General features: G+C 38.9%; 1 protein-coding gene across 1 annotated transcript in view; it reads left to right on the top strand.

Annotated features, from left to right (window-relative positions):
• The first annotated feature begins 825 nt into the window (after positions 1-825).
• mtnr1bb (melatonin receptor 1Bb) overlaps positions 826-19,015 on the top strand; it is a 61,156-nt gene continuing 42,966 nt past the window's right edge. The window contains exon 1 of the mRNA XM_085420677.1: positions 826-3,640. Within this exon, the coding sequence (XP_085276803.1) occupies positions 3,433-3,640 (208 nt within the window). The 5' untranslated portion in view covers positions 826-3,432. The remainder of the gene's footprint in view (positions 3,641-19,015) is intronic.

Raw genomic sequence — 19,015 nt, 5'->3', positions numbered from 1 at the left:
CTCTTCCAGTTTAACCTTTGCCTCAGTTCCAGTTTTCAAGCTGTGGTTTAAAATGATAATCTAACAGCATAAATTCCAAATCCAGATTGTACCAAAATCTCTTTACGTGTTATTTGGCTCAGGAGCCGTTTCCACTAAATTTCATACAGGATTTTTAAGCTTATGAGCCCATAGCTCTTTTTTTAAAAGGTCTTTGGAGGGATCTTTCCTATGAATTATAGTTGAAAAATACAAATAATAATAATAACCAGCCACACCTGTGAATATTTGTCTTTTTTAATGACCATTACTGCCTGTACCAAATTCAGTGATAGGTGAAAACTTAAAATTTAATTTATGCATTTAATAATTGTCAAAAATTAGTGAAAATTCCAATCGAATTTTTTTTGCAAAATCGATGAAATTCATCCTCTGGGACCACAGGTGTGAGTCCAAAATTTTAGATCTCCAAATCTGTTCTCAAAAACACTGAAGACTAGTTTGGCTATTTTTATGTTCCCACATCTTTAAATGTTTTGGAAACAACAAAAAGCTTTCAGTCCCATCCTAATATAATGATGACATGTTTGTATGCTCAGTATCTGTATGTACCCGAACTGTTTGGGCCAATGAAACTTTGCAAGAACTTTGTCACACATACAGCAATTCACTATGCGTTTGCGTTTTTTTTAAAGATTTATTATTGAGATTTATTATATATCTCTCTTCACTTGATTTTCATGTATATTACGTTCATTTCATCATAACCCTGCAAATGAAAATGTGATGTTCCATTTTTCTTTTGCATTTGTTCACGTTCACACACAACCATATATATATATTGGTGTATATATTTTTGGTTTTCTGTTGTTAAATGAATGTAGCAGCGCTTCCTGCAAACCTGTTGTCAGTTGTGTTACTCAAAGATTAGATTGTTTATACTCATGAATACAATCCAATTATGGTTACGCTTGTTATATTTATTTAAATAACTCTCAAAACAACATAAAGTATAGACTCTATGCCTTTTCTTTTCTTTACACCTGGTACCTCCGACACTTGTTTTCATGGCACCATCTGGTAATTTCCAGAAAACTCTCTGCGGAACAGTGGCTTGTGTTAGCAAAGACTGCGTTATCAATATTAATAAGCCATGTTGTCATGTAGAGTACAGCACAAAGAACACGGCCATATGGAGACGCTACTGTATGTTACTGGCTCTTCTAGAGGGCTATGCTAAAACCCACTTTCTTTGATGAGATTCTCAGTACATTATTCATCTACATCCTCATTTCTGCGCTTATTCCCATAACATTAGGGTACACTGCCATAAGTAAGTGCTAAAAATCTTTTTTTTCTAAAGAGTATATATCAAAATAGGACCATTTATGGATTCAGATAGGGTTATAAATTGTAGGGTACTTGCATTTTTTTCTTTCTTTCTTGCTTCTTTAATAATCCTGGATTTATTATTTTTATTTTTACCTTAAAAGCCTTTCTTAGTGTTTTCTTTACTCAAAGGCTTATATGACAAAACTCAGAGGTTTAAGGTTACACATCACCGTGCTGTGCTGATAAAGGAGATTTCCTTGTAATTAAGAATGCCTTGAAGTTTTTTTTTATTATTATTTTTTAAGTGCTTAAGATTATCAAAAGTTCCTTCAAAGCAGACGAGCACTGTAATACATTAGCTTGAGATTCCGAAGTCTGTGAAGCACAGTCAGCGCAGTCTTATCGGGGATTTGCAGTTTCAATTAGCAGATTTAGATGTTTTGTGGTCTGTACCATCAAGACTATAGATTTTCTTTTCCTGGTGTGAGTAATATTATAAATTCATTCAGTCACTGTCCCTTCTATCGAGTTTATTCACATACTCAAAGCGTATGATTGTGTGCCCTGACCTCACTTGCCAGAGCTGTCTGTCTCCTGGTCATCACATCAGGCTCATGTGGAACTCATCAGACTGCTTTGAGGATGACACTGGGCTGCTCTAATCTGTTCCTGCTGCTGTGCTTGAGGACATCAGGGTCATCCATTCGCCCAGCAGTGAAGAGTTAAACAAGTGGAATGGCACTGTCCTCAATGTGTCACCACAAGTATTGATGACATATGAATCCACCAGATCTGATGGAGAGACTGACTGCACTGTTACCCGTGTTATTAAGGATGAATGGGTTTAGCCTGCAACCTCCATTTACTGTTACTGCACTGTGCACAAAGTGAATTATAGCTTAGTCCATAAGTGGCACTCAGTAGAGACACTACTAAAGGACATTGGTTCAATCAATAGTGCACCGTATTTGCAAATGAAAGGCTTCAATTATATAGCCTGGCTCCAGCTGCATGGAAATGCTAATTGTAATACCTCAAAAGCCAACAGCATATTTGTACTTGCACACGAATAACTTCGGACAAAGAAAAAACAATCATTACATTTTCAAATTTGTCGTTTGCCTACGACGCATGCCTCACACAAGTCTGTGTGTGCTGACTGGACTTCCCATGCCGACCCACCGCTGTGTGTACACTTAGAGCATAACCAAGCTTTGTGCTGAGATCAAAGACAGATTCTGGGATGTCACGCTGGGGATAGGCAGAGGGGAAAATGAGGGAAAATCTTTGTTTGCACGCATGCCTCGGCAAAGTAGGTTAGGAGATGAAGAGTGAAAGTCAAAGACGGCAAGAGGTGTGAGAAATGGAGATGCGCATAAAGCCCAGTGGAAGGCACAAACGTTGTTTGTGAAGCCGTGAAGCCGTGTCTTCCTCGTGCTCAGTCTGTGGATTTGATGTTTTGCCACAGTGCCGCCTCGCCACGGACAGCGCCGTTTGCGTCGTAGTTCAGATTATGGCAAGGACAACACAAACGGTCAGGGAAGGCAATTTGTTCACGCGTGTGTTCCCAGAACAGCAAATTAAATGAGGTTTCCGCCGGCGGTGCGATGATTTGGCATTTTTTTTTTTAAATATATATATATATATATATCTGAAGAAATAGCCTTCTTCTTTCCCGCGTGGGCACATGCAGGAGGAGACTTGGAGATGCCAGCCAGCAACCCGGGGACACTTGACGAGGATGGAGATTTAAAATATGAATGGACTGGACCTTATCTGGAGGACTATTTTCTGAACGACAAATAATTTGCATTCATTGCCAGAGAGAAGGTGTGGCAACCGCCGCGTGTCCGAGCTGCCCGTGGCACGTGGATGGATGACTTTTGTGCGAACATAAGAAAGAGCCGAGAGTACGTGTAACTTTATATGCCACACGTGATTCCCGCACAATAGCCCGGCAATTCATTCCCATCGCCTTTAAGTGGCAGACTCTCGTTGGGCTCTTGTGGAACTCGAAAGGGTGCGCTTAATGTTTCGTTTAGGACACGCCGGTACCGACGGTACCTGCGGGACATAAATTTACAGCGGCGATTCAAAAGCAGCTCGGGCTGTGGGCCAGTGATGCCGGACACATTAACACTTGTAAAGAACCGGACAGAGCCACGGCTGGGGCAGCTAGATCGCACCCTGGCCACAGAGGGGACCGCCCGCCCCGCCTGGGTCATTGCAATCCTGGCCAGTGTTTTGATCTTCACCACGGTGGTTGACGTGCTGGGGAACCTGCTGGTGATCATCTCGGTGTTCAGGAACCGCAAGCTGAGGAACGCGGGTAGGAGTTTTTCCCCCAATTCCGATAGTCTGAAAGGACGCAAAGGTCGGACAAAGTCAAACCACATGATCAGTGATCACAGAACTAACAATACTTCGCCATTAACCCAGATGGAAAAGATACAACTTACTGGAGTCTAGCGAGAGTTTGCATAATGATGTAGGTTACGTAGGCAATGCTGAGTGTGACATCTGCTCGGGGGTGAACACTGGTTATATAAAATCTTGTTTTTGTTTCATCCCGCACGTTTCTTAATCTCGGGCTGCTTCTGCGCATTTCTTTAACCTATTGACCTCAGAGCGCACTTAGCCTTTCCGTGCCACTGTCATCAGAGCAACAACAAAAGAAATTACTCTAGTAAACTGTGCATTTTATGTGCCTTACCTTGAGGAAAAATATAAAAAATCAGTGACTAAACTGAACTCACATTAGGTACTGTCCAATTTAACCTGATTCTTTTGGATTTTTAACTTGATTTCAAATTAAACATCTTGGTAAAGCTCAGTTAATACATTGATGCTGATTAAAAGCTGCCAGGCACATGGACAGGATGCTTACAGTAGGTGCAGATGGGCACAGAAATGATACAGGCACAGATTTCACCTGTGCTTCAAGTTAGGGAATAGTGTGTTCAAGTAAATGTCGTGTAAGATGAATTAAGCTGCCACTGGAGCTCTTATTGATAGCTTGCACTGTTAAAGCTACTCTGACAGTCTGGCATCCCACTTTTCCCACACTTATACGCTCTACTAGTAAAGTTCACCGGCACTCTGAGTCACACTTACTATGAAAGGGCTGGTTAATAAGCAGAGGAGTCCCTCTGAAAAGCTTGCTATAATGGTGTTGATGAACTTATTTTGTTGTGAATGTAGGCGCCTCTGCATGCAGGACAAAAGTACTCTTGGACCTCTAATTCATCCAATTATAAATGAAATGAATAACTACAAATTTTTAGTGACTCATTCAAACTTTTAATGTGACTGGGTTTCTCCCTAATTCTCCATATTTATTACAAGCTTGAGATGCTTCTTTTGTGAACTGAAAACTAATATTTTATTCTAATGGAAATTTTAAAAAATGCTTAAGAACGAGACTGAGATTAAAAACTTGCCAAGATGGATATTTTATGCAGTGAAGTCTGCCACACAGTGCTGACTGGCAATTTTGTGCTTTATCAGGCAACAATTAGGGCAGGAAGTATGCATTTATTTGCATAATCTGTAAATCAGCAACTATTTTTCAGCCAGTAGGAAGCAACCAGGACTCATTTCCCCCTTATTAGTCAATAGGAAAAAAACCCTTAGGATTTATCAAAGCAACTACAAACTTTCATTGAAGCACGTAATGAAGTTGCCCTCACATCCACGAGTGGATATGAGGGCTTCTCATGAAGACGTTTTTTATTCCATTTGGGTGTATTCTCTTTCACTCAGATATACACAGTGATCACTGGAGCATTTGAATGCAACCCTGTCTTCAGGTTCAATTTTTTTAAATAGAGGTTTAGGTTAGGTTCATTGGATTCATAGCGCTAAATCTAATCAAGGTTATTTATTTATTGAAGCTATCAAGAAGCAGAATTCAGAAAATTAAGAAGTAACAAGTCGGGTGCCAGCATGAATCATTTCTTTTAGCAAGACATGACCTATAGATATCCTCATAATCATTATGTTATTAAACTTTACACACAGTGACAGCAGCATTCAGAGGATTTAGATAATCAAAAAGAAGGCTTCCCACTTGTTGAGAGAATAAAACAGAGATTATAGCCTATTAAAGAAAAGGTTGGCTGCTGCTGTAACCACAGAAAACGTTGGATATCTTCATCTCTGCTGTTTTCCCACAGTGACTCAGGCATTACTTTGATGGAACCCTTTTGAATATAAAGCATGATCAGTCTTTGGTGTACACTTAGGAGAAAATCTGCAGTGAGTGCACGCAGTCAAGTGCCCCCAGTGAGAATAAAACATTAACTGTCATTTGTCCAGTGGAAATCTCTCATATAGGCTTTCAAATGGCTTGGATCTTCTGGAAAAGGGGGATTAGGAGGCATGATCCCACCAAATGGATCAATTTTTAATTGTATAAAATGCGCATCTACAATTCCAACAACAACAACTGCTTGTACAAGGACAATCAGCACATCTTGTGATTAATCACATGCCAGCAATTTCCCCATATACACCCATTAGCATAAGACAATATATCAAACGCTTGATTAAAAATTGCTTAATTTCTATTAGAGATGGACCGATCCAATGTTACGTATCGGTATCGGTCCGATACTGACGTAAATTACTGGATCGGATATCGGAGAAAAATAAAAAAATGTAATCGATCCATTAAATATCAAAAAAGCACCTCACAAAACTTGCGACATGGCGTAACTCGGATCATAACCGTAGCACATCGCAGCAGTACGGGTCACGTGATAGAGCGGCTGTGTGTATTTGTAGCCTCGCTAGCAATCCGGCATTTCATCTCCAAGGAAGTGATCCCAGAGAGAAGTAAAGCAAGTGTGTAAGTTCATCTCTGAATGTTTGTAAAGCATTCCAGCGTTAAGCTTAACAACCCATATATACTAGTGTCAAGCCAGCCTCCAATTCGAGACTTGCAGTCAAGCCAGCCTCCAGTTTGTTTTACGTTCCCTGTGTATTCAAAGTATTACGGGAATGGATGTGGAAACCGGATTTCAAAATAAAAGCCAACTTCGAGTGAATTAACAGATATGTTAAGAACATAATAACATATAATTTAGGCTTTTTTTTTTTTTTACAAACTCTAATGTTAGATCTATATGACACAGCCTTGTACCCTAATTGTGCCCTGTCACTATCAAGGCCATCTTATTTTGGATTTCAAAGTAAAAGCCCTGTGAATCTTCATTTTTGAACTACTCTTTCAATGACTTAATAATGCTCTTAAAAGCAAAAGTCGTATTTCCAAATACTATTTGAACTTTATATCAACACTTTCCAACCACAGTCTTTTTACAGTGATACCATATCAATATCAAGTCAGTCTGATTTTGCCTTTCATAGTAATGGCCCTTTGAAATTGTCCATAATTGACTTAATCTTCTAACGATTCAAAATGCTCTAAAATGAAAAATTCTTGTTTCCACAGGGTAATTCCACCTTAGATCAACAGTATACAGCCCCACAGTGATACCATATCAATATCAAGTCATTCTGATTATGCCTTCCAAAATAAAAGCCTTTTTAAATTGTCCATAATTGACCTAACTTTCAGTGATTTCAAAATGTTTTAAAATGGAAATTTCCTGTTTCCACAGGGTAATTCCACTCCAGATCAACAGTATACAACCTCACGATGTTACCATATCAATATCAAGACATTCTGATATTGCTTTAAAAAATAAAAGCATTTTCAAAATGCCCATATCTGAGTTGCTCCTGGAACAATTTCAAAATGCTCTAAAATGGCACATTCCTGTTTCCACAGGGTAATTCCACTTTAGATCAACAGTATACAGCCCCACAGTGATACCATATCAATATCAAGTCATTCTGATTATGCCTTCCAAAATAAAAGCCTTTTTAAATTGTCCATAATTGACCTAACTTTCAGTGATTTCAAAATGCTCTAAAATGGAAATTTCCTGTTTCCACAGGGTAATTCCACCTTAGATCAACAGTATACAGCCCCACAGTGATACCATATCAATATCAAGTCATTCTGATTATGCCTTCCAAAATAAATGCCCTTTCAAATTGAGCATATACGGCCTACTTTTTTGACGATTTCAAAATGTTCTTAAACAGAATTTTGCTGTTTCCACAGGATAATTTCACTTTAGTTCAACAGTATACAACCTCACGATGTTACCATATCAATATCAAGTCATTCTGATTTTGCTTTCAAAAATAAAAGCATTTTCAAACTGCCCATATCTGACTTGATCCTGGAACAATTTCAAAATGCTCTAAAATGGAAAATTCCTGTTTCCACAGGGTAATTCCACCTTAGATCAACAGTATACAGCCCCACAGTGATACCATATCAATATCAAGTCATTCTGATTATGCCTTCCAAAATAAATGCCCTTTCAAATCGAGCATATATACGACCTACTTTTTTAACGATTTCAAAATGTTCTTAAAAAGAATTTTGCTGTTTCCACAGGATAATTCCACTTTAGGTCAACAGTATACAACCTCACGATGTTACCATATCAATATCAAGTCATTCTGATTATGCCTTCCAAAATAAAAGACTTTTCAAATTGCCAAGATACGACCTACTCTTTTAAAGATTTCAAAATGCTCTAAAAGTGAAAATTGCTGTTTCCACAGGATAATTTCACTTTAGGTCAACAGTATACAACCTCACGATGTTACCACATCAATATCAAGTCATTCTGATTTTGCTTTCAAAAATAAAAGCATTTTCAAAATGCCCATATCTGACTTGATCCTGGAACAATTTCAAAATGCTCTAAAATGGAAATTTCCTGTTTCCACAGGGTAATTCCACTTTAGATCAACAGTATACAGCCCCACAGTGATACCATATTAATATCAAGTCATTCTGATTTTGCCTTCCGAAGTAAAAGCCTTTTCAAATTGTCCACAATTGACCTAACTTTCAGTGATTTCAAAATGCTCTAAAATGGAAATTTCGTGTTTCCACAGGATAATTCCACTCCAGATCAACAGTATACAGCCCCACAGTGATACCATATTAATATCAAGTCATTCTGATTATGCCTTCCAAAATAAAAGACTTGTCAAATTGCCAAGATACGACCTACTCTTTTAAAGATTTCAAAATGCTCTAAAAGTGAAAATTGCTGTTTCCACAGGATAATTTCACTTTAGGTCAACAGTATACAACCTCACGATGTTACCATATCAATTTCAAGTAATTCTGATTATGCCTTCCAAAATAATGGCCTGTTGAAAATGCCCATAATTTACCTAACTTTCAGTGATTTCAGAATGCTCTAAAAAGGAAGATTTCAGTTTCCACAGGGTAATTCCACTTTAGATCAACAGTATACAACCTCACGATGTTACCATGTCAATTTCAAGTCATTCTGATTAAGTCTGTGGAAAGATGTCATTCTAAATAAAGAAATTACAAAACAGCTTGCAAACCAACCATGACATCTTTCCACAGACTTAAAATATAAACGTACTATCAATTACAACCTAGTGGCAATTTCAGCTTCCTTTTACATCATCTTTATGATTCAATTCTGTCATAATCAATTGAGTCTGATTTTGCTTTTCAAAATGAAAACCCAATATGTGTTGAAACAGCAATTTTCATTTTTAAAACATTCTGAAATAATTGAAAGAGTATATCACATATGGACAAATTCGACGGGCCATTAATTTGAAAGGCGAAATCAGACCAACATTAAATTTACATGGTTTTACTGTCGGGTTGGATACTGTTGATCTAAAGTGGAATTATCCTGTGGAAACAGCATCTTTCAATTTAAGAGCATTTTGAAATCGTTAAACGAGTAGGTCGTCTACGGGCAATTTGAAAATACTTTTATTTTGGAAGGCAAAATCAGAGTGACTTGATCTTAACATCGTATCTCTGTGGGGTTGTATACTGTTGATTTAAAGTGAAATTATTCTGTGGAAACAGAAAATTTCCTTTTTAGAGCATTCCGAAATCACTGAAAGTTAGGTAAGTTATTGGCATTTTCAACAGGCCATTATTTTGGAAGGCAAAATCAGAATGACTTGAAATTGAAGTAGTACCATGGTGTGGATGTACACTTTTGATCTAACATGGATTCATCCTGTGGAAAGAGCAAGTTTCATTTTTAGAGCGTTCTGAATTCTTTAAAAGAGTAGTATTTAGTATTTAGTATTTATTTATTTATTGTCATTGTCAAGAACAATGAAATTGCGTTTGGGGCTTCCATACAACCCAAAAAAAAGAAGAAAATAATAAATACCCCTTAAAACCCAAGTGTACATATTTAACCCAGTGTGACTCCAATGCAATAAGACAATCCTTAGCAATAATGTTCGTAGAAATTCAGACAAAGACCTGAGAAACATGACAAAATACAACAATGCAACCCATTCAATATTATTGTACTGTGAGATATGATATCAGATATGATAGTTATCTATTTAAGAAAGAGGGGGGGGGGGGGGGGGGGCAGGAGGGGGAAGAGAATAAAGATATGATGCACCAATGCAGACCAGTTCATTGCTATTAAGAAGTTGGATATGGTTATTGTCCGTGAGAGGGGAGCAGAGAGTTCAGGAGCCTCACAGCCTGTGGATACAGGCTGTTGGCCAGTCTGGATGTTCTGGCCTGTATAGACCTGTACCTTCTCCCTGAGGGCAGCAGATGGAAAAGGTGGCGCGCAGGGTGATGTTGGTCCCGCAGGATACTGTGCACCCTCCTCAGACAGCGAGTGGGGAAGATATTACTGATCTCTGGCAGACTTGTTCCAATAATTCTGCCAGCTTCTTTCACCACCCGCTGGAGTGCTTGCTGATCGGCCTTGGTGCAGCTGGGGAACCACACTAGAAATCCATACGTCAGAACGCTGCTGATGGCACAGTTGTAGAAGTTCAACATCAGAGATCTGGGAATGTGTGCGCTCCGCAGTCTCCTCAGGTAGTAGAGGCGCTGTTGGGCCTTCCGTACAACTGAGGTGATATGGTTGCCCCAGGACAGGTCCTCGGTCACAGTTACCCCCAAGAATTTAAAGTAGTCGTATATCGGCAATTTGAAAAGTCTTTTGTTTTGGAAGGCAACATCAGACTGATTTGATATTGATATGGTATCACTGTGGGGTTGGATACTATTGATCTAAAGTGGAATTATGCTGTGGAAACAGCAATTTTCCATCTTAGAGCATTTTGAATTCGCTCCAAGAGTAAGTCATATATGGGCAAATTGAAAAAGCTTTTATTTTGAAAAGCAAAATCAGACTGACTTGAAATTGACATGGTAACATCGTGAGGTTGTATACTGTTGATCTAAAGTGGAATTACCCTGTGGAAACTGAAATCTTCCTTTTTAGAGCATTCTGAAATCACTGAAAGTTAGGTAAATTATGGGCATTTTCAACAGGCCATTATTTTGGAAGGCATAATCAGAATTACTTGAAATTGATATGGTAACATCGTGAGGTTGTATATTGTTGACCTAAAGTGAAATTATCCTGTGGAAACAGCAATTTTCACTTTTAGAGCATTTTGAAATCTTTAAAAGAGTAGGTCGTATCTTGGCAATTTGAAAAGTCTTTTATTTTGGAAGGCATAATCAGAATGACTTGATATTAATATGGTATCACTGTGGGGCTGTATACTGTTGATCTGGAGTGGAATTATCCTGTGGAAACACGAAATTTCCATTTTAGAGCATTTTGAAATCACTGAAAGTTAGGTCAATTGTGGACAATTTGAAAAGGCTTTTACTTCGGAAGGCAAAATCAGAATGACTTGATATTAATATGGTATCACTGTGGGGCTGTATACTGTTGATCTAAAGTGGAATTACCCTGTGGAAACAGGAAATTTCCATTTTAGAGCATTTTGAAATCACTGAAAGTTAGGTCAATTATGGACAATTTAAAAAGTATTTTATTTTGGAAGGCATAATCAGAATGACTTGATATTGATATGGTATCACTGTGGGGCTGTATACTGTTGATCTAAGGTGGAATTACCCTGTGGAAACAGGAATTTTCCATTTTAGAGCATTTTGAAATTGTTCCAGGAGCAACTCAGATATGGGCATTTTGAAAATGCTTTTATTTTTGAAAGCAAAATCAGAATGACTTGATATTGATGTGGTAACATCGTGAGGTTGTATACTGTTGACCTAAAGTGAAATTATCCTGTGGAAACAGCAATTTTCACTTTTAGAGCATTTTGAAATCTTTAAAAGAGTAGGTCGTATCTTGGCAATTTGAAAAGTCTTTTATTTTGGAAGGCATAATCAGAATGACTTGATATTGATATGGTAACATCGTGAGGTTGTATACTGTTGACCTAAAGTGAAATTATCCTGTGGAAACAGCAAAATTCTTTTTAAGAACATTTTGAAATCGTTAAAAAAGTAGGTCGTATATATGCTCAATTTGAAAGGGCATTTATTTTGGAAGGCATAATCAGAATGACTTGATATTGATATGGTATCACTGTGGGGCTGTATACTGTTGATCTAAGGTGGAATTACCCTGTGGAAACAGGAATTTTCCATTTTAGAGCATTTTGAAATTGTTCCAGGATCAAGTCAGATATGGGCAGTTTGAAAATGCTTTTATTTTTGAAAGCAAAATCAGAATGACTTGATATTGATATGGTAACATCGTGAGGTTGTATACTGTTGAACTAAAGTGAAATTATCCTGTGGAAACAGCAAAATTCTGTTTAAGAACATTTTGAAATCGTCAAAAAAGTAGGCCGTATATGCTCAATTTGAAAGGGCATTTATTTTGGAAGGCATAATCAGAATGACTTGATATTGATATGGTATCACTGTGGGGCTGTATACTGTTGATCTAAGGTGGAATTACCCTGTGGAAACAGGAAATTTCCATTTTAGAGCATTTTGAAATCACTGAAAGTTAGGTCAATTGTGGACAATTTGAAAAGGCTTTTACTTTGGAAGGCAAAATCAGAATGACTTGACATTGATATGGTATCACTGTGGGGCTGTATACTGTTGATCTAAAGTGGAATTACCCTGTGGAAACAGGAAATTTCCATTTTAGAGCATTTTGAAATCACTGAAAGTTAGGTCAATTATGGACAATTTAAAAAGGCTTTTATTTTGGAAGGCATAATCAGAATGACTTGATATTGATATGGTATCACTGTGGGGCTGTATACTGTTGATCTAAGGTGGAATTATCCTGTGGAAACAGGAATTTTCCTTTTTAGAGCATTTTGAAATCACTGAAAGTTAGGTCAATTATGGACAATTTGAAAAGGCTTTTATTTTTGAGAGCAAAATCAGAATGACTTGATATTGATATGGTATCACTGTGGGGCTGTATACTGTTGATCTAAAGTGGAATTACCCTGTGGAAACAGGAATGTGCCATTTTAGAGCATTTTGAAATTGTTCCAGGAGCAACTCAGATATGGGCAGTTTGAAAATGCTTTTATTTTTGAAAGCAAAATCAGAATGACTTGATATTGATATGGTAACATCGTGAGGTTGTATACTGTTGACCTAAAGTGGAATTATCCTGTGGAAACAGCAAAATTCTTTTTAAGAACATTTTGAAATCGTTAAAAAAGTAGGTCGTATATATGCTCGATTTGAAAGGGCATTTATTTTGGAAGGCATAATCAGAATGACTTGATATTGATGTGGTAACATCGTGAGGTTGTATACTGTTGACCTAAAGTGAAATTATCCTGTGGAAACAGCAATTTTCACTTTTAGAGCATTTTGAAATCTTTAAAAGAGTAGGTCGTATCTTGGCAATTTGAAAAGTCTTTTATTTTGGAAGGCATAATCAGAATGACTTGATATTGATATGGTAACATCGTGAGGTTGTATACTGTTGACCTAAAGTGGAATTATCCTGTGGAAACAGCAAAATTCTTTTTAAGAACATTTTGAAATCGTTAAAAAAGTAGGTCGTATATATGTTCGATTTGAAAGGGCATTTATTTTGGAAGGCATAATCAGAATGACTTGATATTGATATGGTATCACTGTGGGGCTGTATACTGTTGATCTAAGGTGGAATTACCCTGTGGAAACAAGAATTTTTCATTTTAGAGCATTTTGAATCGTTAGAAGATTAAGTCAATTATGGACAATTTCAAAGGGCCATTACTATGAAAGGCAAAATCAGACTGACTTGATATTGATATGGTATCACTGTAAAAAGACTGTGGTTGGAAAGTGTTGATATAAAGTTCAAATAGTATTTGGAAATACGACTTTTGCTTTTAAGAGCATTATTAAGTCATTGAAAGAGTAGTTCAAAAATGAAGATTCACAGGGCTTTTACTTTGAAATCCAAAATAAGATGGCCTTGATAGTGACAGGGCACAATTAGGGTACAAGGCTGTGTCATATAGATCTAACATTAGAGTTTGTAAAAAAAAAAAAAAGCCTAAATTATATGTTATTATGTTCTTAACATATCTGTTAATTCACTCGAAGTTGGCTTTTATTTTGAAATCCGGTTTCCACATCCATTCCCGTAATACTTTGAATACACAGGGAACGTAAAACAAACTGGAGGCTGGCTTGACTGCAAGTCTCGAATTGGAGGCTGGCTTGACACCAGTCCATATATGGAGCGACTGCCTCTTCTCTCCCTCCCTCCCTCTCCTGCTGCTACTTCAATCGAAACTGATCAATGATCAGCTGATCGGCTTTTCTGTCACGAGTCCGTCTCTCTTGTTTGTTTATTGCTCACTTCGCGCCAGAAAGAGGAAACCAGCGGCTGAACAACAGCAGCACGTTTAAGCTTGATAAGCTGTTGTTAGAATCTATTTATTATTACTTTCTAGACCAGGATCCTTTTCTATGTAGCTGACGGCTGGTAACTGTGCAGGGGCGGATCTAGCAAAGTTTAGCCAGGGGGGCCGATAGGGCATTAACAGGGAAAAGGGGGGCACAAAGACATACTTTTCTTTCTTATTCTCATTTAAAATGTCTAGCTTTTAATAAATAATTATCCGAATCTTACACCCAAAGTTTTAATCTGATGTAAAATGTATAGAAGTCTATTACTGTATATAGTAACTATTAAGTCCAATATACCCTAGTAAGCTATAGTACTATTTCCTTTGGGAAGATACCATTTGTTCAATCTACAATTCTGTTGAAGAAAGATGTTGAATCTATTTAATTATTCTTGAAAAATAACTGATTTCTGTGTATTTTTTTTCCACACTGCATCAAATTATAGTTGATTACGTCAATTAAGCATCATGAGGTGGAGGGTGGGTGGTTCCCTATTTTTTATTTTTTTTGCTGGGAGTTTTAGAACCCTATTAGTTAGGTTGCTTAATATTTCTGCTAAGTACTCTTTAAAATACCAGAATAGGGAGGATGGTGTAGGTTTAAGTTTATTAGATTGATCAGTATTGCTGAACTATGAAATATTTTGGGTGCAGTGTATTTTTTGCATACAGGTATAACCAGAGATGGGCAGTAACGCGTTACTGTAATCTGATTACTTTTTTCAAGTAACGAGTAAAGTAAGGGATTACTATTGCAAAAACGGTAATTAGATTACCGTTACTTTCCCGTAGTAACGCTGCGTTACTGCGTTACTAAAACCGTGATTTTTTAGATTAGATTAGATTAGATTAGATAGAACTTTATTAATCCCTCGGGTGGGTTCCTCTGGGAAATTCGATTTCCAAAAAAGCACAGCACCGACAGAAGTTACAGAGTTACAGAATATTATATATATATATATATATATATATATATATATATATATATATATATAATACACACACACACACACACACACACACACATATATATATATATATAAATACAGAGACAATATAAATAAAATATATGAAGGGGATAAATAGAATAAATAGGAATAAAAATAAAAATACAAGTGAATTGCACATTTCAAGTATTGAGTCTATTGCACCGTTGACTATTTACAAAAGTATTGCACAAAAGGTATTGCACAGTGAGGTGAAGAGGCACTACAGCTTAGTTGTTCCCCCCTCCTTTGTCCTCCTGTTTCCCCTCCCTCTCCCCTCCAGGGAGGAGTTAAACAGTCTGATGGCGTGTGGGACAAAGGAGTTTTTAAGTCTGTTAGTTCTTGTCTTTGGGAGAAGCAACCTGTCACTGAACAGACTCTTCTGGTTGTTAATGGCCGTGTGCAGAGGATGCCTGGCATTGTCCATAATGTCCATCAGTTTCTTTAATGTCCTTTTCTCTGCCACTGTCACCAGAGTGTCCAGCTTCATGCCGACCACAGAGCTAGCCCTCCTGATCAGTTTCTCCAGCCTGGATGAGTCCCTCTTTGCTGTGCTGCTCCCCCAGCACACCACAGCATAGAAAAGTACTCCAGCAACCACCGACTGGTAAAACATCCTCAGGAGCTTCCTGCAGATGTTAAAAGACCTCAGCCTCCTGAGGAAGTACAGTCGGCTTTGGGCTTTTTTATACAGGTGCTCTGTGTTGCATGACCAGTCCAGTTTATTGTCCACCCACAGCCCAAGGTACTTGTACTTGTTGACCACCTCCACCTCCTCCCCCTCTATCTGAACCGGCAGTGGACCTGCTCTAGACCTCCCGAAGTCCACAACCAGTTCCTTAGTCTTTGAGGTGTTGAGTTGCAGGTGGTTTGTGTGACTCCATGCGACAAAGTTCCTCACCAGACTTCTGTACTCCTCTTCCTGATCATCCCAGATACACCCCATGATGGCTGTGTCGTCTGCAAACTTCTGAATGTGGCATAATTCAGAGTTGTAGCAGAAGTCAGAGGTGTACAGGGTGAAGAGAAGAGGGGACAGCACAGTTCCCTGTGGTGCTCCTGTGCTGCTGACCACTGTGTCAGACGTGATGTCCTTCAGCCTGACGTATTGTGGTCTGTCGGTGAGGTAGTCGGAGATCCAAGCCACCAGGCAGGGGTCCACCTCCATCCTGTTCAGTTTTTCTTGAAGCATACAGGGCCGGATGGTATTAAAGGCACTGGAAAAGTCAAGAAACAGGATCCTGACCGTGCCTTTTCCCCCATCCAGGTGTGAGTGGGCTCTGTGTAGGAGGTACAGGATGGCATCCTCCACTCCGACACCCGCCTTGTATGCAAACTGTAGTGGGTCCTGGGCATGTTGTACCTGTGGTCGGAGGAGGTTGAGGAAGAGCCGCTCTAGAGTCTTCATAAGATGTGACGTCAGTGCCACCGGTCGGAAGTCATTCAGCTCATTGGGCCGGTTCTTTTTGGGGACTGGGACGATGCAGGATGTCTTCCATAGGGCGGGCACTCTCCCCAGTCGCAGACTGAGGTTGAAGACTCGTTGTAGCGGCTCCCCAAGTTCAGCAGCACACGCCTTTAGCATCCTAGGACACACCTTGTCTGGGCCTGCTGCCTTTCTGGGGCGAAGCTTCCTCAGTTGTCTCCTGACCTGATCCACTGTGACACTGGGAGATGTTTGGGAGGAGGGGAGGGGGGGAGATGTCTTGCTGCTGAGAGAGGGATTGGAGGAGGGGGGTGTCATGGTGTCAGGAAGGGGGGGAAGCGAGGGAGGTAGGAGAGTGGGGATTGGACTCTGTAGTGAAGGTGAGGGTGGGGGGGTTGTGGGCTGGTCAAACCTGTTGAAGAAGTTGTTAAGTTCGTTTGCCTTCTCCACAGTCCCCCCCCACTGTGCTTTTCTTGGTGTTGTGGCCTGTGATGGTTTTCACACCATTCCAGACCTCCCTCATGTTGTTCCTCTCCAACTTCTGCTCCACCTTCCTCCTGTAGGTGTCCTTTGCTTCCCTCAGGCAGCGTTTCACCTCCCGCTGTGCGAGAATGTCTCATGACAGTGACGTAAGCGAGTGCGCCGTTAGTGACAACAGCTGTGTGCAGATCAACAGTGGATCACATATCGATTGTGGGAGAGAGTATGAGCGTGCAGCATTTAAAGCGTGGAAGTACTGACCTTACTTTGAGTTTGATTCCATAAAAAGTGACAAAAACATTAGTGTCCATCATGCGTGGGAAGAAAACTTCTTTTTACAGCGAAAAAACCCCCTAAACTTCCAAGCAAGCACCGAGTGCGCAACGACGTAATGGGAAACTCACAGAGAAACTCGCGGATTCTTCAACTGACCGCGGCACACCTGCACCAGGGTAAACCTCCGCCTACCGAAGTCCTGCTTTACAGGTGAAAATAGAGCAACAGGACCGCTGAGTCTTTGACTTTATTTATTTTCTGCTGTGTTTTACTTGCATCTATTTGAAAGAGTGAGTGTAAACACACAAAATATTTTATTTTATGTGCTGGAATGTGTAGAAAATAGGTTTAAATGTTAAACTAATTTATTCAAGTCAGAGAATGTTGCATACAATTAAATTTTTGCTTGATGCATAAAGTTAAGATTAAAACTAATAAAACAAGTTAAAAAAATACACTTTTCCATTTGATTACATTTTGTATGATGGATTATGCAGAAAAAGTAGAATTGGGCTGAAAGATCTATCACTTTATCACCTCTTCAGGTTGTAAATCGTGTTTTTAAAAAGTAACTAAGTAACTAAGTAATTAATTACTTTTGAAAATAAGTAATCAGTAAAGTAATGGGATTACTCTTTGGGGGAAGTAATCAGTAATTAGTTACTGATTACTTTTTTCAAGTAACTTGACCAACACTGGGTATAACAGAATAGCTTTAGTGTTTGTTTGTTTTTTAACTTGAGTATGAACTTATACAAAAAGCAGCAAGATATTAAAAAAACTGTTTTATTGATTAAAAAATACACTATATCGGATTCATATCGGTATCAGCAGATATCCAAATTTATGGTATCGGTATCGGTATCGGACATAAAAAAGTGGTATCGTGCCATCTCTAATTTCTATTCAAGATGTACTTGGATGGTAGGGGTTAGTCTTCCCATATATTTTTGTTTTCTTCTTCTTTTTGGCCACTCGCATGTGCATATTTCTGCCTTAAAGCTGATCTCTCTCAACTGAGACAGCCCACTCAGCAGTTCAAAAACCACACTGAACCCACGATGGTGAACTCGAAGGATGGCTCCTGTAGATTGAAATAACCCACTCGACAGTTTAGATGGGAAAACACCTGACCTAACAGTGGTATATTCACAGCCACAGCAGGAGCAGGAGGGTAGCGCACGATTGCTCACCATTGTTGTCATGGCTTTGCATAAGTCTCCCCTGTGGCAGTGAACAAAGTATACTGACAGCTGAGAGTAATTTTTCATAAGATGCTTGGTTGATGATTGACGACTAGCTCTCACCAACCCACGTATATGATGTATGCATCCCCATAGAAAATTGAATAGTAGAGACTCATTATTCTTTGGCTGAAAAGGCATCAAGATATCGGCTATTCATACAAATCAGAACTTGGAAGCACATTGTTCATGCAACCAGTCCGTGTGTGGAATGCGAAGTGATTGCGCATTAACTTCTTTCCTGTCAATTATCTCTGTGTCTTGTCTGTTCAGGCACCTCCATGTTAAAGTTTCTCCCTCTCATCATTGGCTATTGTGTATGGACAAGCAGGTGCCACAGGCACACAATCACAAGCCAGTAAAACAAAAGTTTTTATTCATATGAAATCACTTGTTCAGGAAAATACAGTTAACTAGAAATGCAACTGTAATATTGTGCAGTTTTGTAGGAATGTGTGTGTTTGCACGGAAAAGCGCCTGCTGTACTTGTGTGGGGCAGAGGCTTTTGTCGCCTGAGA

This window comes from Rhamphochromis longiceps, linkage group LG10 (assembly GCF_057381845.1).
Source record: "Rhamphochromis longiceps isolate RC_006_pf linkage group LG10, R_longiceps_female_GT1.1, whole genome shotgun sequence".
NCBI lineage: Eukaryota > Metazoa > Chordata > Actinopteri > Cichliformes > Cichlidae > Rhamphochromis > Rhamphochromis longiceps.
The sequence above is the reverse complement of the archived record's forward strand: the minus strand, read 5'-3'. Positions and strand labels throughout refer to the sequence as shown.